The 25,334-nt window shown below is 35.9% G+C and overlaps 1 protein-coding gene across 1 annotated transcript; it reads right to left on the minus strand.

Moving 5' to 3' along the window:
- Window positions 1–3,614: 3,614 nt before the first annotated feature.
- LOC149189049 (putative disease resistance protein At1g15890) lies at window positions 3,615–6,527 on the minus strand. Its single transcript, XM_089410110.1, has one exon. The coding sequence runs from the start codon at window positions 6,525–6,527 to the stop codon at window positions 3,615–3,617; it is 2,913 nt and encodes a 970-aa protein (XP_089266236.1).
- Between the last annotated feature and the right edge of the window lie 18,807 nt (window positions 6,528–25,334).

Genomic DNA, 25,334 nt, shown 5'->3' on the forward strand with positions numbered 1-25,334 from the left:
CAAAAGATCAAGAACAACAAACAACTGCAAAATACGTTCCACCACATCTTCGAAAGAAAAACCAGTATCCAATAAGAAAGAACATTAAGCTTACTACACCATCAATAAACATGATGAGGAGGATACACCCTAACCCTAAAAATTAAAGGGCTCATAAGAGATAAAAATGGCAATATGCATGACGAAGACGATATGCCCTAACCCTAAAACTTAAAGGGCTCATAAGAGATAAAAATCTCAGTATACTTGTAGATTATGGCAGTACTCACAATTGTATAAACATTGATCTTGCTAAACAACTTGATCTTTGTATATGCCCAATCAAGGACCTAAGCATGACTGTCGCTACTGGGAAAAAGTTCGAAGAGGTAGGAGAATGTCTTAAAGTTTCAATCTAAATACAAGAACTAGAGCTACAAACGGAATTGCATGCCCTATCATTCAAGGAAATGGACATAGTGCTAGGAGAAAAATGGTTAATACAATTAGGAAGCTAGACTACGAAGCTTGAAGAATAATTCATGGAGTTTAGTTGGGAAGGATGACATTATAAATTATATGGTGTTAATGCTTCCAACTTCAAGGAAGATGCAAATACACATGAGGAGTTCACCAACTCACAAGGCACAAACAAAGTCAAAATAAAAGATGTCATTCCATAACAGTGTGTCCAACTAGAGAAAACGCTTCTTGTCATGCTTTCAAGACAAAGCATCTCTAAAGGGGGTGGCAATGTTACGAATAAAATATTCATAAAAAACATTAATTAAATAATTTAATTAATTAATAGCCCATTAATTATGAAGAGGCATTGGTCAAAAGATGTGACCACTCACCTTCATGGCCAATCAATGCATTCAATTTTAATTCTAATAAATACACTTACTTATTTACTTACAAAATCTACACATTTACTTGCATATTGGCATTCATTCTTCTAACAGAGGAGAGAGAGAGAGGGAGACAGAGATGGAGGGGCGGGAGGGGGAGATAGGGAAGGAGAGAGGGAGGGAGATGGTGACATAGTTGGAGAGAGAAAGAGAGAGAGAGATGGGGGGGAGACAGAGGGAGATGCGAGAGAAAGAGAGAGAGAGGAAGAGAGAGCGGACTTGAGGGAGAGGGAGAGAGAAAGTTGGAGGGGGAGAGATAGGGGGAAGAGCAAAGACATAGAGAGATAGAGGTGGAGAGTGAGAGAGCGAGTGACAAGGGAGAGATGGAGACACACTGAGCAAGAGAGGAGAGAAGGGAAGAGAGAGGAGAGAGAGAGAGAGTCAAGGTGACATAGATATGGAGGGGGGAGAAAAGGAAAGGGAGGAGATAGGGAGAGAAATAGTGACCAAGTTGGAGGGTAGAGAGAGAGAGATAGGGTGGAGACACTAAGTGAGAGAGAGGAAGGAAAGAGAGAGGACTCGAGAGAGAGGGAGAGGTTGAGTTGGAGGGGGAGAGAGAGATAGGGACGAATAAATACATAAGGAGAGAAAGGTGGAGAGAGAGAGAGGGTGACAAGGGAGAGATGGAGAGAGGAGAACAAGAGGGAAGAGAGAGAGAGAGAAAGTGTGTGTGTGTGTGTGTTTGGGGGTTGAGATAGAGAGACAAACGAGAGACAAAGGGAAATAGAGATATAGATGGAGGGGGGAGAGAGTGAAGAAGAGGGAGAAAGAGGAAGGGAGGTAGAGATAGATATGTATGGAAAGAGAGAACATTTGTGTTTGGAGGGCAGGGGGTGAGATAAAGAGACAAAGGAGAGATGGAGTGAGATATAATCAACCTAGATCCATCTTAACTCGAGTTCTATCAAACACCAAGAGGGGTCAAATCTCTCAAAATGCAAACATTTCCTCAAGTTTTGCACTCAAAAAGAGATTTACACCTCGAGATATTTGATCCCTCTCGATATTTGAGAGATCCGAGGTTATAGTCTTTATCTATGTTTTAAAAACATTACAATTTTTTTTATAATTTGAAAAATATTTTAATTTTGAAAATATATATATTCAAAATGATTGGAACAATATTGTTTTATATAAGTATGAAATATAAAAATTTTAAGTATATTTTTACTATATTATATGTATTATAAAATTAAAAGTTTTTGAATCAATTATGTTTAAATATCGGTTGATTATGTTAATATGTTATTTTGTATTTGTATTTTATTGGTGTCTTGTTATTTGAATTTTAAAAATTATTAATTTTACTAGTAAAAAAATAATTAATAATTTATGAAGTGAAAAAAGAACATAAACTAAGCCATGGGGCATAAAATAGATGGTGGGAGTGTTATATTAAAGCACTTCATGCTGAAAAGGTTATCTATTGAAAATGCGTGGGCAAAAATCCAGCCATGCTAAGTTGATGTAGCCCAGGCCAAATGCGATCCCTAAGTGATTTTGACGACTTACATGCCCCTGGGTTCGACTATGCAAACCACAAATTAGGCATGGCAATTATGTTAAGACTCACATTACCTAATAGACAACAACAACAACAAATCATAACCTTAGTTTAAAAAAATTAGATTCAATAGTAAAAAACAAAGAGATTGTAACCTTTAGAAAAAAGTTCAAATCTTGTAAAAACGAAACTCTCACACCATAAAAACTTAATCTTAATGATTGGATATACAAATTCCACTAATCACCCAAATATATATATATATATATATATATATATATATATATATATATATATATAACAACCATTTCTCTATTTTGTATTTGTATTTTAGTGGTGTCTTGTTATTTGAATTTTAAAAATTACTAATTTTACTAGTAAAAAAATAATTTATGAAGTGAAAAAAGAACATAAACTAAGCCATGGGGCATAAAATAGATGGTGGGAGTGTTATATTAAAGCACTTTATGGTGAAAAGGTCATCTATTGAAAATTCGTGGGCAAAAATCCAGCCATGCTAAGTTGATGTAGCCCAAGCCAAATGCGATCCCTAAGTGATTTTGACGACTTACATGCCCCTGGGTCGCGACTATGCAAACCACAAATTAGGCATGGCAATCATGTTAAGACTCACATTACCTAATAGACAACAACAACAACAAATCATGACCTTAGTTTAAAAAAAATAGATTCAATAGTAAAAAACAAAGAGATTGTAACCTTTAGAAAAAAATTCAAATCTTGTAAAAACGAAACTCTCACACCATAAAAACTTAATCTTAATGATTGAATATACAAATTCCACTAATCACCCAAATATATATATATAACAACCATTTCTCTAACCACTTAACATCTTAAATGATAAATGACAATAATGATGAATTCATAAATTTCATATCCATATATTATGGCTTATAAAAAATAAAGAAAAAATCTCATTATACCAAAATCATTGTAAATCGAATATAATTATAATGATAATGAAATCATAAATTTCATATCAATGTATTAAGACTAAATCGGATGTAATTATAATGATAATGAAATTATAAATTTCATATCAATATGTTAAGACCTCTTAAAAAGAGGAAAATCTCATTACACCAAAAATCACTGTAAAACCAGTTTTCTTTTCCAGGTATTGGAAGTACTTCTTTTTATATCAATGTATTAAGACTAAATCGGATGTAATTATAATGATAATGAAATTATAAATTTCATATCAATATGTTAAGACCTCTTAAAAAGAGGAAAATCTCATTACACCAAAAATCACTGTAAAACCAGTTTTCTTTTCCAGGTATTTGGAAGTACTTCTTTTTAGCTTCTGCAGTGTCCTCAATAGACATTATCACCACTTCTATCATAGTGGTTCCATCCTTAATTTCCGGTAGATTTTCTACCATCTTTGAACAACCATATATTCTTATTTTTTGAAGTGATTTCAAATTGGAATAACTTCGTGACAATATCTCCAATGCTTTGCATTCCATCATAGTAAATATTTTGAGCAAAGGCATTGCTCCCTCCTTTATTGATGGCAACTCTTCCAACTCATCTAAACTAACAAGTGAAAATATCTCCAACAAGGAAAATGCCCCTGCCTCACCAAATTCCTGGGGAAATTTTCTTAAATTACAACATTCAATGATCTCTAATCTCCTCAAACTCTTCATCTTCTGCAAATATGGAAGCTCTTTCAACATTCCACACTTATACAATATAAGAGTACTCATATTTGAAAAATCACAAAATTTATTATCCATTCTGACCAAGTGAGAAGATGCCAATGCCAATCTCCTCAACTTTGACATATTACTCATGTCAGCGGGTAGACTTTCTATCTTCGTGAGTATCAAGCGGAGGGTGTCCATTTGAGTCAACCTCCCAAATGTCCCTTCAGTAATTGATCCCCCATTGTTTTGCAGGTGTAACCGTCTGAGCTTTGTTAAATTGCCGAAATCCTTAATGGAAGCCACCTTCTCGCATATTTTACCCTGGGGTTTTGTCCACAAGCTGTTGCATTCTTGCATATGTAGGTACTGCAGAGATGTAAGGCTTGAGATACTGCAAGGCAGATATTGTAAATCTCTACAATGGCGAAGGCCCAGATACCTGAGGGATCTTAATTTATGAAGGCCAGAAGGTAATTCTCTAATTCTAGAGAAGGCAAGATCAAGGAGTTGGAGGCTGGCAAGATTTGTAAGTGATGCAGGAAGTTTTGCCATGGGCGCACCTACTAACCTCAAGCAAACTAGCTGTTTCAAGCACCCTACACTGTCAGGCAAAGATTGCAGAGGTGTCCAACTGAAATCCAGGACTTTAAGGGACGTCATACTCCCGATCACCCTTCTTGGAATTCTCGTTAAACTTTTGTTTTCAGACACTAACAGTGAACACATTTCAGGACATGATGTAAATTTGGGCAGAGAACTGAAATTGTTGTTGCTCAGCAGAATCCGAGTGCGTCCAGAACATTGATTTTCATCCAAGGCAGTGAAACCCTTACCCACACCGCAGAAGAATTTTTCTTCCTCCTCAGCAATTCGGATTGCCAAATCACGCACCAGGTCGTGCATCCTGAAGTATTCAACACGCCCATCAATGTCTCTCATCAGAGGTTCAATCAAATAGCGATCTGCTAAAATGTTGAGATAGATCCTCCCTATGTCGAATGGGTCGTGGCCAAGCTGATTCTTATTTCCTTGCAGCATCTTCCTTGCAAGGAGGCCCTCTCCTACCCACAGCAGAATCACCTCATGGGCACGAAGAATTTGACCTCTTATAAAAGCTGTAGCTGCGTGTAGAAAGCAGAATTGAATATTGACATCCTCATTGCCCAATGCACCGTAACTCAACCTTACACAATCATAGAGACTGTCAGAATGTGGCAGCCTCTCTAGAGCCCATTGCCACTCTTGTGGATCGGTGCTGCCAGCCATTGCCCTTCCTACCACTTTGATAGCAAGGGGAAGCCCTGCACACTTTTGACACACAAGCTTGGCCGTTTCCTCATCAATGTTTGCCGGTAAATTTCCATTATTATACGGAAATGCATGGTAAGCAAATAATCTCCAACTCTCATCTTTGATTAAGTCCTCCATGGTTATTGTGTACTTGTCTGCAACTCCCATTTTTAACACTGCACTACGATCCCTGGAACTGATAATAACTTTCGACTGAGCGTGGTCACTTACAGGCCGCAAGATACCTAAATCCTCCAACAAATTCCCAGCATCTGCTCCCCATACATCATCTAAAAGCAGGACAAACATTTTACTCTGCTGCAATGTTTGGTTCAACCATATTTTCACATCATCGTCATTCATATTTTTACCCAAATCCATTTTTTTTTGTAGGGTTATCTGTGCATAGAGTTCATTCCTAAGGCTTGTAATAGATGGATTCTGGGAAACAGTAAGCCAAAGCAATAGTCCATCACAAAACAGATCCCTCACCTTTTGGTTGTTGAAGATTCTTTTGAGAATAAGTGTTTTTCCTGATCCACCCTTGCCAACCACACCAATATTCCTAGCCTCTGCATCACCCATCACCAACTTGTCGAGATTTGCAAAGGCTTTATCTTGCCCTACTATAAGGGGTTCGTCGATCAGCTTCATCTTCGCAGAGCCGGTGGGAATAAGAGCGGCTTGGCCTTGCGAAGTGGTTGAATCTGAAGCCATTATATGACCTTCCATGGTTGCTTTCATCTGCCCAAGTGCATCAATTAGGAGTTCTTGAGATTGAGCCAGCTCAACCAGAGGAGACAATTTTAGATGCTCGTTGATATCTGTAATCAATCCAGTGATCCTCCTGCTGATTCGATAACGAGATATAACCTTAAATGTTGGTATTGTGCACTGTTGCACCATTTTTGATGCATGTGTGAGAAGAGCGTCCATCTCTTTAAGCCATGCATTAACAGCTGAAGCCTTCTCTATCCTCTTGTTGAATACCACGCGGTATTGCTGGATCTGTAAGATAATAGGCTGGATTTTCATTACCAGATCTTTTAGAGATGCCAATTCTTTCTTGCACCGAAGGGCAATGTTCATGTGCTCCAATATCTGCTCAATTGCCATATCTATACCCACGCCAATAAAGCCAGAGACGAACCCTGGATCAGTCATGCTGTTTTCAATAACTACCCTACAGCAGACAGATTTTCCAATAACTCCCTTACCAGAGTCTAGAAAGACACAGGAATATATGCTAGTCCCTTGTAACAAAACAAAAATATATCTTCAAAATATCATACAAGCTATACCAATTTCCAAAACAATCCTTTGAGGAAGATTTGCAATAAGCACAGCAACTAAAACACAAAGATGAAGATGGCAGCCAACAATGTGGAGCTTTTCCTAACTGTTTTCAAACACAAAACTGGGAGCAAGCCATTGCATATATATATTGCTTCTTGACTCAACAGAATATATGAGAAAGTGACCTATTTCACCGTATTTTCATGACCTAGTATTTCACGTTTGGAATAAAGAATAAATCTATCGTTTTACGTTCAGAACAAGTAAAACAGGGAATTTCTCTGAACTTTCAATATTACATCGAAGAATAGAATAATGGAAACGAGAAACTTCGGGTTCATTTCCCGGAAAAATAATTCAGGGATGGAGAACTTATTTTCACATTTCCGAAAGCATAACTGAAAAACGAGGGGAAGCAAATCATACAGGAAGAGGGAGGAATATTTATTATCAAAAGTTATTCAAATGCTTAGAAATCCAAGCATATTATTTTTGAAAGTTATTCTACATTTTTTTTATGTATACAAATATAAAAGCAATGTTCCACCGAGTTTATAAGCAACCCCAAAATTTGGTACAGGAAGAGGGAGGAATATTTATTTTCAAAAGTTATTCAAATGCTTAGAAATCTAAGCATATTATTTTTCAAACTTATTCCATATTTTTTTTTATACAAATATAAAAGCAATGTTTCACCGAGTTTATAGGAACCCCAAAACGGGATGTTATAAGAACTATAAAATTATTAAAATTTTAATACATAAAAATAAAAAATAAAATTTCAACAATATGTTAATAACTAAATTAGTAAATAATAAATTTTAATAATTATGAAATGTACATCTAAATATGACCATTTGCAATATTATGAATCAGAATTTTCATTTGACATTCTTGCAATCATCAAGGTAAAATTGTAAACATAAAAGTAAATTACTAAATTGAATCAATCATTTGACATCATGCAATGTTCAATCTAAATTCGTCATTTGAATCAGATTTATCATTTGACATTCTTGCAATCATCAATGTAAAAGTAAATTACTAAATTGAATCAATCATTTGACATCATGCAATGTTCAATCTAAATTCATCATTTGACAATGGGCGTTAATATTATGCAACATACATTTAAATTAAATAAATCATTTGACAATTCAAATTACACAATCCACGTCAAAAGTAAATTCATCATATGACAATGACATTATGCCGAAGTCTAAAATAGCCATAAAATACTAAACTAAAACTAAACATAGAAAGCAGTGAAAATACCAGTAAATTTCACAAAAAGTACTAAATAATAAACCATAACTCCAATCCAGTGGCTCCGAGTCACAAAATGAAAATCGTAGCTCCAAATGTCCAAGGCCCCCGATCAATGGTAAATCCCAATGATGGCAAATTGCAAATGGAGAATGTCCAGTGGCAACAATAGGGAAATCTTGGGCAGCAAGGTAAAATCTAGGGCTAATGAGAAATGTGAATGATTATGTTTTAAAGTTGTAATTTATCTATTAGTTTTTATTTTTGTTTTTTTAATTATCTTAAAATTTTAGTTTTTGTAATTTTTTATGTTTTTAATTGTTATAAGCAAAAAAATTTGGGCTGAGGTTTTAATTTTTTATGTTTGGGGGGCGTGGAGGACGCTTTTCATCACTAGAAAAAAGTTCCCCAAAGTTTCCCCAAAAAGGGGGGCATGGGGAAACATTTTCCCAAGAGTTTCCCCATCCCGAGAGCGTGGGGGATCGAGGAATCGTGTCCCCCACCCTCGGGGCATGTCCCCATGGAACATTATATAAAAGTAATGTTATTATATATTAAAACTAAGTTTAATGGATACATCTAAAGTTTAATTTAGAAAATCGATTAATGAATTAAAATTTTACATCTTATAAGAAAAGGAAAAATATTTTATTTTAAAATAAGTTATTTTAATAGACGAGTACCATCCATTATCGGGACAGCCATGGTTTCTTTACTTGCCAAAGAGTTTAATTTGGGAGAAGCCACGGGAGCTGCATTCAGAACAAGCGTAGTCTTGTACTAGTAGCCTCTCCTTTACAAGTCCATTGCCCAAGCCATTGAGTTAATCTTTGGAAAATCACCAATTATCTCTCCTCCAAAGCATGAATAAGTTCCACTTATTGGTTTGGAGTTGCACATGAGTAAGATGGCAAGAGCTCAAGGCATTAGGTTTTTCTACTTAGGTTGTCAGTGGCGCAGCTGATGCCATTCAAATGTCGATCATGATATCAAAACAGGACACTTGCAGAACACATGCCCACAAGCAAAAAATCATCCTAAAACAAAAAAGGGGTGGGTTCGCAAAACAAAAGGATGACAGCCTTTTGATCCTTACCTCAGGGAAGAAGAAGGGGAAATCACAAAGAACCCTTCAAACCAAGAAGAAGGGGGTACTCAAACATAGAATGACAATGCAACCCACCAGTAGAATGGCACAGAAACAAAAGGGCTCCATGATTCAGAACAATAGGAAAATGTAGTACAAAAAGAGGATGAAACGGTGGGAACAAAGAGAGCTCATGCTTCAGGAAAGTTTCGATTCAGAGAAAGAACATCCACCAAGGGCATCTATGAATGATTTGGCAATGATTCATGTGGACCAATCTGCAAGGAGGTGTAAGAAGGTCCAAAAAAATAAAGGAAAGAAAGGGAAGATTATTGATTTCTATATCACCTAATCTTATCCTCTGTATTTACTATCTTTACTTTTATCTCTGAGCCATAAGGTTGCTCATACTGAATGAATTAAAGAAAAAAAAGGCAATTTTAATAGGAAAAAAATTTATAAATATTATTATGTACTTTTTTTTAAATACAATATGCTCTCTACTAATGTGGGTGACCATTCTTTATGGAAGAGCCATAAATACATATATTTTGAAACTAGTTTCATGTTTAGTATATATCTATTAAAAAATAGATTTGAGGGCATTAGGAGCAAAATACAAGATTGAATTTCAAATTCTATTAATTGAGAGCAGTTGGATAAAATATTTTATGAAATTTTATTGTTCCATGGGATTGTTTTGGGTTTTTTTAGGGTAGCATGGGTAGAGTGAAGAAGACCCTTTTTTTAGGTTGAGCCACTAGTGAGATAACATTCTAGAAGAGTTAGAAATTTAACCTTGCATTGAGATTTATGGACTAAGAGAATGTAGGCTTTCCAAAAGGTAATGAAGGTATGTAATGGGTTTTTTTTTTAGTCAAACAAAAATCAACCCTCAAGTGCAAAGGAAAGAATGAGCTTGACTACAAGACCCACTCATTGACTATGGACAAAATTCGATATTAGTAGTTTGAGCCAAGTATGCCAAGTGGAAATGTCATCGTTCAGTAGATAAAAGTTACTCCAATGTTAGTGTATAAATGTAATAAAAGACAACCTCGAAATATGATCCTCCACAACTAGATGGGTGTTAAAGAAAAAAACAAAACCTGAGACTTGGATAAATTAATAGAGGTTCTTGAGGCATTCACAAAATCCTCAATGATTTTGCAATATCCACAATTTCATAAGCTACTTAGGAGGCATCACAATTTTGATAAATTTTGGACTTGGCAACAAATTTTGGCATTTTAACTTAGGAGAAAGGAAGAATAAGATTTTGGTGGGTTGTGGGGGCCACACACTCCCTCCCTTAGGTAGCAGGCACTTGTGGAGAGAAAAAGGAGGATGGAATGCACTAGTGGAGATTGGGGCCCACAAGGAGAGGAGGAGGGCAGCAAGCATAAATAGGAGGTGAGGGCCAACATTCGGGACTGTTTGTCAATTTGGTAACTGAACAACAGTTTGCTTGAGCTGCTTATCCAAAGTCAACATCGTGCTGCTTTTGCACAAGGGATTTCTGGGTGGAAATTCCAGTTCTCTCTTCGGCTAAGTCACCTGACATGGGGATTCGGGACACGTAGGATTCAAGATTCGTGGTGTCAGATTCAGACACGTTGACCCCCCGGAACAGGACACGTTATATATATATATATATATATATTTATGTATATATATATATATATGTATGTATATATATATATATGTATGTATATATATATATATGTATGTATATATGTATATATATATATATATATATGTATATATATATATATATATATATGTATATATATATATATATATATATGTATATATATATATATATATATATATGTATGTATATATATATATATGTATGTATATATATATATATATGTATGTATGTATATATATATATGTATGTATGTATGTATGTATGTATGTATGTATATATATATATATATATATATATATCTATATATATATATATATATATATATATATATATATATATATATATTAAAAATTAGATATTATCATATTTCTTACACAAATTTTAATTAATGATACAAATTTATTGATTTCAAACATAGATCTTCATCTATATCTATTAGCATGCATAGTACATACAAAATTCAAATAAATGTCAGCGGTACTGGTCACATAAATGATAAATCTATTAAAAATTTAAATCATGATTCATAATTCATAACTGAAAGACAACTTACAACTACAAGATAGTAAGATAAACACACTAACAATTGTAGTTTTCTCATTAAGTCATCAAATCAAAATGTGTTATATAGGTAGTGTTAGTGCAATTCCAATGGCAAATAGAAATAGAAAATATAAAACAACTACAAGTATACAAGCCTCAAGGCATCAATCAGCATCAAAATCAGCATCACTGTCCCCATCATCATGGTCCCCACTGCTCTCCTCTGCATCCTCCTCCTCCCCTGTATCCATAATCGCCTCTGCATCTGCTGGTATGGAGGTTGACCCCTCTAAGTCATCAAATCTAACAGGCTCTAGCATTGGATCATTGAGATCCATGTTGGCCAATGCCAACTCAACAGTGGTGTCTAGACCCATATCATCAGGAACAGTGTTAGTTGGGAGTGGGAGCGAAAGCGGGGAGCGGGAGCGAAAACGGGAGCGGGAGCGACATATTCAGAAGCTCTTGGTTTGGTGCTCTTGATTAAATACATGTTCCATACCCTAATACATGACAAAATTCAATGGAAACATTGCAATCCCCCAATCCTAAAATCCTGAAAAACTGATAAGTCTGTTGGATTTTGAATGAAATCTAAAACTCTACTTTCTCCATATGAAATCCAATGAGGCCAGAACCACTCTCAAACATTCTAAGTCATTTCATGGTAATGTTAAAAATTTAAGTAAAAGGATGAAAATGAAGATTAAGGAGAATGTCACTTTTACTTTAAGAATTTAACATTACCCTGAATAACTTATCAATACTAGGGCCTAGACTTGATCATGAAGCTGCCAAAATGCTCTACTCCTTGCTGTAACAACACAAATCACTTGCCAATAGCACAAATCACATGCCAAATGAAAATATTAATGAGCAAACATGCCCTTTTCTTTCCCGCACTGAGCTTAGAGAGTCCTGGAAACAGGACATGTGTCCCAAAATTGCGACACACTTTTGAAAATTGTGACACGACCTCAGATTCGACGTGTCGAAAACGGACACAACGTGTCATATGATTTGGACACGAATCTGAACCGAATAGTGTCGGATTTGCTGCATTCGGGATTCGTAGGGGCTTTAGGACGAATCCGGTGACTTAGCTCTTCGGTGAACCCCGAGTGTCACCCTAGGAGAGTTATTTGCTACATCTTGGAGTCATTCCAAAGCTGATTGCAGGAGTGCATTCACCTTGTTCAGCGTGTGGTAGGGCGTAGTTGAAGAATTCACACCACTTGGGGAGTCAGTTGTGGTGGTTGTGAGATTCCAGGTCTTTCAGGAGTGTTTGGCCTTGTCATTTGCTAGAGATTTGGGGTGGTTGTTACAGGGCAGAATTCTGGGGCAATTCCACAGGCCGGATTTGTGTCTTCTTGGGCCTGCACAAGGGTCTGACTAGCAGCATTGCGCAAAGGTTGAAGGGCAAGCAAAATTTGGGAGTTGGGGGCTAGAGTAACAAGGGGATTTGGTGAGGAAATTTGCAAGAGGAATTAAGGGGAGCTATGGTGCAATTTTTGGGAGGATTCTACAGCATTTCTCTGTAGTGCATATAGGAGGAGAACTTAAGCTATTCGCACCAATTTGTGGGTTTCCAGGGGACTTGGGTTGGAGCTAAACCCTTTCTAGGTTTTGTTGGGCTTGTTGAGGTGAGGCACCAACTCAAAGGCCAGAATTTTCTGAGCATATCTGAGGCAGATTTCTCAATTTTCTTCCAGCAGCAGAAGCAGAAAATCACTGGGTCAGCGCAGAGCTATTGTGGGTAGATTTTCCAGCACATGGCCATCAAAATTGCAACCTGGGTTTAGAGCGTTTCTAGTTGTAGCAAGCCCAAATTCCTCTTTCCATATCTATATTGTATTCCTATTCTGCTCAATAATAATAAAATGACCAAGATTTTTTATGCAATTCATTGTGTTAGTTGATATTTTGTGCATGCCAAAAATTTAATTGTTGTTCATAGTATATGCTACTGTTATCCACTTCATATTTCCATTAGCAATATTACAGATTTGTTTAGTCACAACATTGTTTATAAGTTAAATATTAGCAAATTTAAGCAATTTTGATGTATTTTAAGTGACAACTAAAAATTACTAACATAGAGATTAGGGATAAATATGTACAACCACGTTAATTTAAATTAGTAATATATTTTACTTATATGAAACTGATTTATATTCATTATAGTCATTTTGTGTGCCTTATCATGTTAATTAGTTGGATTTTTTCAGGTTGAATTCATCTTTAAAGTCATCGTCTTGCCGTGTTTTGCTTGTTCTTCGCCCAATTTTTGTTTTAGACATCTACCTTCTTGCCTTGTGACTTACCCTAACACCCCCAAGTTTTTATTTTTTAATACTTACCCTAACACCCCAAGTTTTTAATACATGAATTAAGGACAACTTATTGTTCCCTTAATACCACTCATGCTAATTAGGAAGGTGAGAATATATTAACCCCAAATTCGTTTGGTCTCTTCACCTATTTCTTGTGCACAAATGGGGTGCAACTTGACAATTTGGGTAGATCCCAAGTCATCTCAAAAGAGTTCCTTATGAATGGGATGTTAGGCATTTTCCTTCCAACCATTTTAGTTGTTATTCACCCAAAGTTTCTTTTCAGCATTTGCTTAATTCTTGCCTTGCAGCTTTAAACTATCTTAATGGCAACCCCAAGTTTCTAGTACATGGAAGGATGGTGCCATTGACTTGTTTTCTTCGTGCCAAAGTATTAATCCTAGTTCAAAAGACCCTACAAGAGTTCAGTCCTAAACGTTAAAACAACTCAATTACCAACATCGTCACATACCTCTTTAGAAGTCAATTTCAGCCCTAACCACCCTGATAAGCAACGTAGCAGTGCCTCAAATCCAATCAATGGTTTGACCCACTTTGCTTGGTAGTGAAATTTCATCACAAAATTAATATCTTAATATATAAAAGACTCAGTTGCATTATAACCCTCCATCCAAATAGAGATAAAATCGTCACCAATATAATAAATACTCAATTCTGTGATGAGTAAAAGGGATTGAATGGATAGTTTAATGGCTATGTCCTCCTTCATCCTCTCCCATTACCATTTATCATTGAAATGACATTACACAACATTCCTATTTATATTTATATTCAATTTATATTTATATTTATATTGTTTTATGATTATAATTAAGCTAATTAAATTAATAATACTACACACACTATACAAAACCCATAATTATAATAATATAATATACATGCTAAAACCATATATATATAAAACCCAAATAATAATTTAAATCACAAAACACAACACAATACTTCATATATCTTTTTTATCTCTAATACCTTAAATAGTATTAGATATAATATACCATACATATTATATTTTTTTCTATTTTTCTTTTTTGGCTAATGTACGAGGTTTGAACCTAGATCTCATGGAACAAAACACTTCATTATCAAGGCAATTTCCAATTGAGCTATCCTTATGGGTCGTACATATTGTATGTTATTTAATATGTAAATCATAATAAAAAATAAAAACACATCTAAAATTAAAAACACAAAACTCCATGAGGTGTAGACTAGTTGGTTTGCATGGGGTTTAGTTCCCATCAACTTTTAGGTTCAAACCTCATGGGAGGGGTTGAGGATGGAAGTCACTCTAGCCTCCAAGGGAAGCTCAATTGGCAAGTGCCATGAAAATGAAGTGCTTTTTACCAAGATATTTGAGGTTCAAATCCCCTGACTTACCGATGTCTACCGAAGGGGCATACCTAAGCACCTAGGGGTTATAGTTGTAGTGGTTGGAATCAATTCCATATCACACGAGTACGAAACTAGCCTAATTGTTGATTCTTCTAGTCATAAAAATAAATAAATAAATAAGAACATTAAAAATTATCTTATTTACATGCACACTTTCACAAAATAATGAAGCCAACCTGAATGAACTGAACGTGAAGCCATGAAAGTCGAAAGCAAGTGTTTTGGACACCAAATCTCTAGCTTTGGCGAGAAGGGGGCATTTTGTGGAACTTTAAGAGGAACTTAAGGAGGAGATAATTTGTTTTCTCTATTATTTCATTGAGGAAAGAGGGCTTGGAACAATGTATTAGGATTTTAAAGGGTATTCGAGCAATGTGCCATACTATCAATAATTTATTTTCTCTAGGTTGAGGAGATGGGTTTTGAGAAATTTATTGGGATTTTAACAAGGATTTAAGTAATGACCATATTTTTGGTTTGAGAAAAGGGTTTTAGAAATGAGTGTATATTGCAGCTTTCATGCAGAGAACGTGGAGGATTTTGAAACAGAGGATAAGGAATTCAATGTTCCAGATGACTTCTACAAATAATTTGGAGAATTCCCTTTTAATAGGTGTTACAAATTTGTAGGTAAGATAATTTCTTTTATCAAATGTTTTTTCTTGGATAGACATAGAGATTCCTATTGTTTTTGTGGAAGTATTTAGTATATTACATTGAGAACCACAATCATGTATTTTCCCTCATTCTCTTCCACCACTTAGCTTGATAGGATGCTTTACTATGATGCATGTTGCTAAAGTATTCAGGGGTAAGAATGTTTCATAAAGACACTTTGAGGTAGGATTCTGAAATGAGACCATGGTCTAGGATGGATTTCATTTCAGGGTATAGGTAGGGGAAGCTCACCAAATACCTATCTCCACATCCCAATCTACTTTGGCTTATTAGGGAATAGAAAACATGGGGGTGATAACTAAAGGTTCCCAAGACAGGTGAAGAGCTAACCATAGCTCAAGTAGTGCAACTCACCTTTTTCATCACTCCAACATGCATTTTGTTTTAGGAAATTCTTCTAAATTAATTGCCCTAACTATGAAACCATATTGCCTACTAGCTTCCTTGATGCTTCGAATAGCTTTACTTTTCTAGGGATTTATCTCAACTTGACCCAAATCTTAGAATTCTAAAAACATCAACTTTTAGGAGTGTCACCACATGGACCTATACCCATCAAGAAAATGCCTTACTGGTGAGCCAAATCAACAAATTTGTGGTTATGGTATCTATTCTTGTCTTACTACACATTGCAGACTCTCCTACCTTACATCATTCTCTATATTTACTAGAAGATTGATTAATCAAATACTAGTATGCTCATATTTTTTCTAGTGGTGCGCTCAAGTTCAATATAAACTAGCACAAAAAAGGGATTTTTAGAACATTCTTGCCTGAACTTATAATAGTGGCCTTATAAATCAATTACTTGAGTATAGATGAATAGTTCCTCCACAAACGAGATATTATTTCATTTCAGACTTGACTATTGCAAAGAAATAGTCCCCCAAATTGTTGAAAATTTTGCAGCCCAAGGATGAATTTATAAAAATAGAAAGTCTAAAAATAGAAAATCTAAAATTAGAAAGTCTAAAAATATAAAATATAAAATTAGAAAGGCTCAAGATAGTAAATCCCCTTCCATCAATTGGTAGTAAATCACCTTGCATCAATTGGTAATCAAGTATTGTTGATGAAAAATCAATTCTTATCATTAATCAATCCTACTAGTTCAATCTCCACTTAATATTTTATCATCAATATTATTATTATCCTCTTTATGATATTATTATTATTATTAAAATGAATTTCAAGACACTCAATCATGGCTCTCAATAATGTTCTCTTACACTCATTATTAGCATAGCATATTCCTCTTACACTCTCATTAATTATCTTACACTCTCTTACACTCATTAAAGCACGTCATAAAATATTCTCTTACACTCTCTTACACTTAATAAAAGCATGTCATAAAAGATTCCTCATATGCACTCTTCAATACATATGTTACACTCTCTTAAAAGCATAAGTTAGAAAGGCTTTTGTACCTCCTTAATGGCATGCGTTACATTTCCTAAATGGGCATGAGTTACACTCCTCAAGGCATGCTAGTTACTCCTTTATGGAATGGATTTGTTGCTCTTCCTATATATATGTCTCTCATTTTTTCTCCCCTCAATACTTGTGCATTGTGAAAGAAGAATTTGAACTTGAGAAAGAGTTAGGAGAGAGTTGAAAAAGATTGTGAGAGAGAAACTTAGAGAGTATGACCAAAACTTGGTGAGCTAAGGTTCATTCAATGCTTTAGTGTTTCAGTGTCGATTCAGTTGAAGGGAAGGTTGATTCAGTGTGTGCATTTGTTGCTGCTACTAGTGATCTTCATGCTACAACTTGTTCAGATTTTGGTGAACTTACTCATTCTCTCAATCTCTCATTGTACTATGTATCTCTATTGAACAATTTATTTCTAATAGAAGAAGAATTTGGTTTGGTTTTCCCCTTGTGGGCTTTTCCCTAGTCATGGACCTGAATTCTATATCTCATTGAATTCTTGGTTGTTTTCTATTGTGCATTTGATTTATGTTCTATCTACAATTGCTTATCTAATATTGCAACATAAATAAGCATTAGAGAAAATTTCAGCCTAAAAGTGCCCATGAAATTTTCATTTAATTTCCATGTCAACCAATCAAAATCCTTTAAATTTGAAAAGAAGTACATGTAAATATTTTAGAGAGAGAACACAACAACTATTTTTTTAATTGTATTTTTGGCTTATCTCCTTATAGGTTTATTCAAATTTCAAGTGTAGATACTCGTTGAATGCAAAATTGAATTCCACATCCAATTAGTACCTATAATGCATACTTCTGAGAAGACCCACAATGATAAAAATTGAAGATAAATTAAAAAAGCATGTTCAACACATTTTTTTAATGTATCTTCAATTTCTATCAGAGTGGGTATTCTCAGAAGTATGCATAATGGGTACTCGTTGGATTGTGGAATATAATTCCACATCCAACGAGTGTCTACAATTGAAATTTGAGTAAACCTATAAAGCTTTTTTCATTTATCTTCAATTTTTATCAATGTGAGTATTCTCAGAAGTATATATAATGGGTATTCGTTGGATGTGGAATATAATTCCACATCCAACGAGTGTCTGCAATTGAAATTTGAGTAAACCTATAAAGTTTTTTTAATTTATCTTCAATTTTTATCAATGTGGGTATTCTCAAAAGTATATATAATGGGTATTCGCTGGATGTGGAATTTAATTCCACATCCAACGAGTGTTTACAATTGGAATTTGAGTAAACCTATAAAGAGATCAACCAAAAATACAATAAAAAAAAGCAGTTCTCTTCTTTTCCCTCTAAGATCCATAACTCTTATTTTATTATTTTAACAATTATTTTATTATTTTTCCTTAGGAAGACACTTATAGGCCGAATTTTCCTCTAATGTTTTGTAATAAGTAACTGTTACATCATAGAACATCATAATTTCAACACACACGTAGAGGTTGTCTTCTTTTAAGGTACTAAAGTCCTATCCTCATCTTTATCTAAAGTAAGTGTAGTAAATGATGCTCATTTCCATGCAGATTATATCTCATGCAAATATGGCAATATTGGAATTATGTTTAGCTCGAGGCTTGAAGCATTAATCCTATGGATGATTTCTAAGTGCAAACTAATGTATTCTCATTGTTGAGCATATTAATTTCACACTGCATTTCCTATTTACACAGGCAACATAGCCAATCTCTAATATTCGTCTAATCATTACACCATCATAATTTCTTGAACAAATTTTTCCTTCTCCACTTTGAAGAAATAATGCAATTTTATTTATACTTTTGCATGCCACTAGACCAGACCAACATCTAGCAAAATTTGTTTGGCCCAACCTTTGTATGTCCTCAGCGTTGATATAGTGTCGAAGGGGTAATTCCTTTGAAATACCATCTATGAAGGCCAACTTGTCTATCTTGAGTGTCACATAAGGGTTTCTTATGCATTCGAGTAGATTGTTATGGTCTTGGATCAGAGTTGAAACATAAAATTCTTCCCCTTTTGGGGGGTATTTATCCATAATTTTATTTAGGATCTAATCATTGTGGACATGCATGTCAACATGTGAACTAGAGTTGGGCTACTTCTTTCTTGGTTGATGGGTGTTGAAGAAAGTGTAACTAGGTTCGATCTTCATAAATGTAATTTTGATCTTTGTACTTGTAAAAGAAAAGAAATATTATTTTTGTTAATTATAAAAATGAGTTTCTTGCTCATTGCATAGGTCTAGCACGTGTCAAAGTGCTATAGGAAAGTCAAAGAGTCAAAATAAATGTTGAAGACCCTTAAGGGCATGTTAGACCATGTATATTTATGTATTAGAGTCCAAGAAAGACCTCCAAGCAAAGTCACAAGCCTCCTACACATGTCGGCCTCATAAAAGGGACGAATTCGCATCTCCAAAGTCAAGTCGGCTCAAAAGGAAGGACAAACCACTATATATAGGGTCACTCGTCCTCACCAAAAGGCAAAAAAAAAAGACACCTCTAAAATCAGCGAGGAAGAAGGAAGATAAAAGGGTATGAAAAGGAACGAAGAAAGTGTCTCTCTTGCAGCGAAGGAGGGATAGAAGACTGAGTTCACAAGGCATATTTATGGCCTAGTTACAATCACATGTGTGAAGATAAGGAGGCTCAACTTGCTGGCATAACTGACCTCCTAGTGCAGTCATACAAAGAGGCTTGGTTGGGCTAGAAAAAGGGTGCCAATTAGGCCTCTCACTCAAGAGAAGGTAGGAGGGAATTCAAGACTATTATTCTCAAAGATATCCTCCACACATGCAAAGAAAAAGGAAGACATACTACTGTTGTTCTTGATCTGCAATCACATTGAAGAAAAGAGAGCTCGGTTAGGGTAGTAACAAGGTCATCTCCTTCTTTAAGAAAGGCTCTATCTCAAGCATAGCAAGAAAAGAAGAAAGGTCCTTCTAGGGCGTACAATCTTAGGGTTGTTGTAGTAAGACTATCAGTTGTCAGAAGAAAGAGGACAAAGAGCTAAGGAAGTGATCAAAGGATGGCTTGACTTGTGCTTGGAGGATCTTCTTGTCAAGGGTATATGGTTTGGCATTTGTCAATTGAAGCTTCAATAAGAGAAATTTGAAAATGGTTTTCCTCTCTAGGAGAGAGAGGTTTTTCCCTGGCGAAGAGCCAACGTCTTGTGTTCTTGTCTCTTGCTTTTTGGTAACTATTTGATGAAGTAAGAAAAACACACATTGATAATAATAAGAGAAGATTGTGGTAATAATAAAAGTAAAAGTACTTCACAAATTGTTATCATTGAATAGAAGAATCTAATTATAACTCAGATGCCCTAGATTCTTCAACATGGTATCATAGGTAAGGTGACACATCAAGGGCGGGCATCTCAAGAACACATAAGAAGAGTTAAGCATCAAGATCAATAAAGGATGAAGCATCATATCTACAAGAAAAGGTGCCAGATCCATCAAAGACAGGGGGATTACCATCTCCTCTCCTAGATCCATCAAGAAGGACTACCATCCTGGGAACAAAGAAAGAAGAAAGCCTTCCATCTAAAGGCATCCACAAGAAGGCTCATTCAAGAAGAAGTCTCCATCTTCAAAAGGAAAGCACTCTAGATCAAGCTTCATCATTGAAGGCCTCTACACATTGGGAAGTTCTCATCACCAAGAAATCTCTCACAAGGCACCTTGAAGAAAGCATTTTGAAGATCTCTAAGATCCAAGAAGACAAATCATCAAATCTTCAAGGAAGCAACAAGACCTCTTCATCACCAACACTCTCAAGTAAGTATTTGTATGTCCTCTTCTAAACATATCAAAATGTATTTTTGCAAGGAAAGCAACAAATTGGTTGGGACTACTAATTTTCTTGCATGGAAAAAGAGGACTGATCTACTTCTCAAAGAAAATGAACTTCTAGACTACATCAAAGGGAGTGTCACTGTTCCTGCTAAGGAACAAACTCAAGCCCTAGCAAAACATGATAAGGATGAAATAAGGGCTCAAAGGATTCTGATAGAATTCATCAAGGACCCTCTCATTCCTTACGTTTCCAAACTTGAAACATCCAAATAAATCTATGATAATCTAGTGGAGCTATTCTCAGTTAGTACAGTGGGAGAAGTGATATCATTGCATAATGAATTGTATAAGATGAATATTTCCAAGGAAGAAGGAATAGCTCCCTACTTCATGAAATTATCTAAGATGAGAGATCAACTACAAGAGCTAGGAGAAGTCATCTCTGATAGAGAAATGACTATTGTGGTACTCAATGCACTACTTAAGGAATGGGGCAACTTCACATCAAGTATATATGTCAAGAAGGAAGCTACCCCCCTAAATGAACTTTGCTCTCTATGCAAAATTTAGGAGACTAGACTCAAAGCCAAAGATGATGTGGGATCAAAGGAGCAAGCATCTGCTGCTATGGCCAAGACAAGGGGAAAATTTAGCAAGTTTGGTCCACAAAGAAAGGGTAAAAGAGATATTTCTAAAATCCAATGCTTTGGTTGTCAGGAATATAAACACTATAAGAGGGATTGTCCCAAATTTAAGAAGGAAAACAATAAAAGGAAACGAGAAGAAACTCACATTACTCAAGAAGTGAAAAAAGAACATAAGAAGAAAAAGGAAGAGGACCCTCCAGATCTTTACTATGATTGAAAACAAATTCTTCACAAAAGTCTTCTTTAAACGTTTTGGGTATCTTAGGAACATGTAGCAGTAGGATAGATTGCATGGTTTATGAAAATGACATATTCAGGAAAATAGGAGCATTATGTAGAGATAGCTCGAATAAAGATATTCATTGAGGAAGGATGTAGCCATTGAATGACCTCATCAATGCAGAAAGGAATGATCATGAAGAATCATCTTAGAAGACCATTATCATCAATAGTAAGGAACATTTGCAGAATGAGAACTATAAGGATCCTCTAGTGGAATCTTCAATAGAAGATTCATGGTTTTAGAAAAGGCAGATGTCTTGATGGGAATCCCACTTATGGGGATTCAAGAAAGGATGATAAGTAGGCAGAGAAAGATGTAGCAAAGCAAAGAAGATTGAGATGATCTCAATCAAGGAAGTTGTCAAAGGAAGCTGAAATGATCAAGGAAAGAACTAAGATGAGGTATGTATGCATCTATGTTTTCAGTTTAAAAGTCATGTCATCATATGTGTTAATGAGCATGGGGAATGGCTCTAAAAGCATGGTCAAGAATAGGGAAGATCTCTTTCATTAAGGATATGCTCAAAGACATGATTCACACACTGATAAAGGTCAACATGAGAAATGTCCTCATAAGAAGTATGAGGTGGTTGACTAAGAAACCTATAAAGAAGCATATGGGAAAATAGATCAGGGATAAAAAGGACACCATGGACACTAGGAATCAACATCCGACAGATTTGTTGAAGGCATCTCCTAAAAGACAGCACGAGAATTCTGACTAAGGAAGACAAAAAAAGATCGAAGGACCCTTGACAACTGGAAAGGCCTTGGAGATGTGAAAATGCATTATGCTGATGATTCAACCCAACAATATGTCATGATGGAAAGCCATCTTGTAACGTACTATTTTATTTAATGCTATTTTGAATTCTTGAGTAATATCTGGATGGAGTCGTGCAGAGGTACTGTAACAAGAGTTATAAGTGCAAGTACAACTAGCATTCATGTGGTGGATGGAAATTCCTGAAAGAAGCATGAAGAAAAAGAAGTAGCCATATGACGAAGGTTCCAAATATGAATCAAGAAGACCACTTTCCATGAAGAAAGGAATGACATGACAAACCAAGAAGGAAAGTGATCGATGAAACTCAACTGAATTTCATGACATCAAGGAAGGAAATTGATCAAGTAGCTAGAGGACCCATGAAGAAGAGGTTGTTGATGAAAAGGAAAGTCCCTAGTTAAGAGGGAGCTCTAACAAGTCCCTAATTGAGAGGGAGCTTGGGCAAGTTCCTGGTCAGAGGGAACTTGGGTACATTCCTTTACAAGAATGGGCATATCTTCCCTAGTTAAGAGGGAGAGATAGACACAACATTCTTGTCTTCACTTGGGAAGAAAGAATGGAGGATTGAGTAATCATCTGACATCCATTGCTCTTTGAGGATGTGTAGGGCATCCAAGACAAGAGTAGGCAAGAGGACCGATATTCTTTGAGGGCTGGGAACCCAAGATAAGAATAGTCCTAGAAGGCCATACTCAGTGAACACCCAGGTGGGTATGTACCTTGAGAGACAATGATGAAGGTGTCTATAATCATTGGTCTCGCTAACATTGTGCTCTGATCTATTGAGAGATAGAGTTATCAGTCAAGGCCTTGTTGTGAAAACAATGTTGGTTACTATGATGCTATAACAGATGGATTGACAATCCAATTTCTATTATGTGAATTCTTTAGATTGAAAATGGCCAAACACCTTGTAATGATTTATGAATACCTCCCTAGTTAAGAGGGAGTGTTGAAGAAAGTGTAACCAGGTTCGATCTTCATAAATGTAATTTTGATCTTTGTACTTGTAAAAGAAAAGAAATATTTTTTTTTGTAAATTATAAAAATGAGTTTCTTGCTCATTGCATAGGTCTAGCACATGTCAAAGTGCTATAGGAAAGTCAAAGAGTCAAAATAAATGTTGAAGACCCTTAAGGGCATGTTACACCATGTATATTTATGTATTAGAGTCCAAGAAAGACCTCCAAGCAAAGTCACAAGCCTCCTATGTTGATTTGGTGTAGCATTGAATGTGCTCTAGGCCTCAAATATTGTTGGAAGGCTTGTGCACATGCATTCCAAAGAACCCGGAAACAGTTTCGGGAAATTCCACCCAGAGACGATTTTAATCAAATAATTGATATTTTTAATGGAGTTCCTAAGTCGAAACTTAGGAAAATTAAAATATTAATGAGCATTAATCTAATTGTGGGTGTAACTTCTAGGAAAAGACGAATATCAAGTCAAAACGATATGAGCCTTTCATTAAGAGTTATTTTTTGTCATTGGTCGTCCAACAAGAAGATATAAGAAGGGGCTTGAGGGTCATTTGGAAAACACATTGAGAGATGAAGAGATCGAATTTTTGAAGTGAGAAGTTCTGATCGAGGAGATTTCTTCCAGTTGAGGGGCCAAGATAACATCCGGAGAGAGAGAGATTTTCTCAATCGAAGAATCATCAGTGGAGAGAGGCAGAGAGTGATCCAGTAGCCTAGACCCAGAGGTTGACGTAGGGCCACGCAAAGGCAGCACTGAGGGTGAGAGAGAGTTCAAAATTTTGTTGGAGAAAGTCAATTTCAGAAGCCTGGAGCCGAGTTGTGAGACTAGGAGGCTGAGAGCAGAGACTCCAAGCAGAAAATCGATCAGCAGACTGGGTGACGCAGTGCCTAGAGAGGTTGAAGCAAGGCCTGCATGAGGACTGCGCAGAGGCAACATAGGGTCTGCCAGAGGCACTTCATTCAATATCTAGATCAACCGGGATTTTCTCAGTGATTGTGTGAGATAATATCACAAATATTTCTGCCAGTATTTCTCTTTGTAACTGAGAGGTATTCTGAAATTTATTTAGAAATTGCTACTACTTAATGATAATAAACCCTCAGATCTGCTGCACCGGTTTTCCTGCATTGGGATTTTCCAGGAACATTTGTCCAAAAATAGCAGTGTCTATTATGTTGTATTTTATTTCTTGTTCAGTATCTTGTTTCCACATAATAATTAATTAAGTGAAGGTTGCAGTAGTATTTACTTCGATATTTGTCGTAGCACATAGTTAATAACTTGTCTGGATTAACAATTATGAGAAGTAACATCAGTTTGCTTCAGTAGGGATTCCCGTTGTGGAATTTTCACATGGCACCAAAGCTGCAGGTGAAGGAAGAAGCACAGGGCCAGTAGATCCAACGTTGAGTAGAAGAAGGGAGTTCGAAAAAGCTGCAGGAGGCAGTAGTTCGAAACCCCCAGAGAACTGACGCAATGCCAAGCCGAGAGTACATATTTTCGACCTAGTCTCTCTCTGAGTGAGCCAATGGAGAGAAGGACTTCTAGTTCGAATTTTTACAGGGACAGAGGGAGCAGCATGCTAATAGCTCAACGTGAGAGAGCTGGTGGGATGCAGATTTTTTAGAAGGAAAATTGTTGGGCTGAAAAACGTCAGAAGGAAGAAGAGAAGCACCTTGAGGGAACTTTTCCTCAGCAAATTTCCCACTGAGAACTCTGTTTTCTCATTGGCTAAGCAGCAACATTGAGAAGCAGAG

The sequence above is a fragment of the Pinus tabuliformis genome, chromosome 3_1, assembly GCF_031772625.1.
Source record: "Pinus tabuliformis cultivar Carrire ecotype Pingquan chromosome 3_1, CPIR1, whole genome shotgun sequence".
NCBI lineage: Eukaryota > Viridiplantae > Streptophyta > Pinopsida > Pinales > Pinaceae > Pinus > Pinus tabuliformis.

Excerpts from the sequence above, each read along its gene's own strand:
- LOC149189049 (XM_089410110.1), bottom strand. The coding sequence starts at position 6,527 with ATGACTGATCCAGGGTTCGTCTCTGGCTTTATTGGCGTGGGTATAGAT.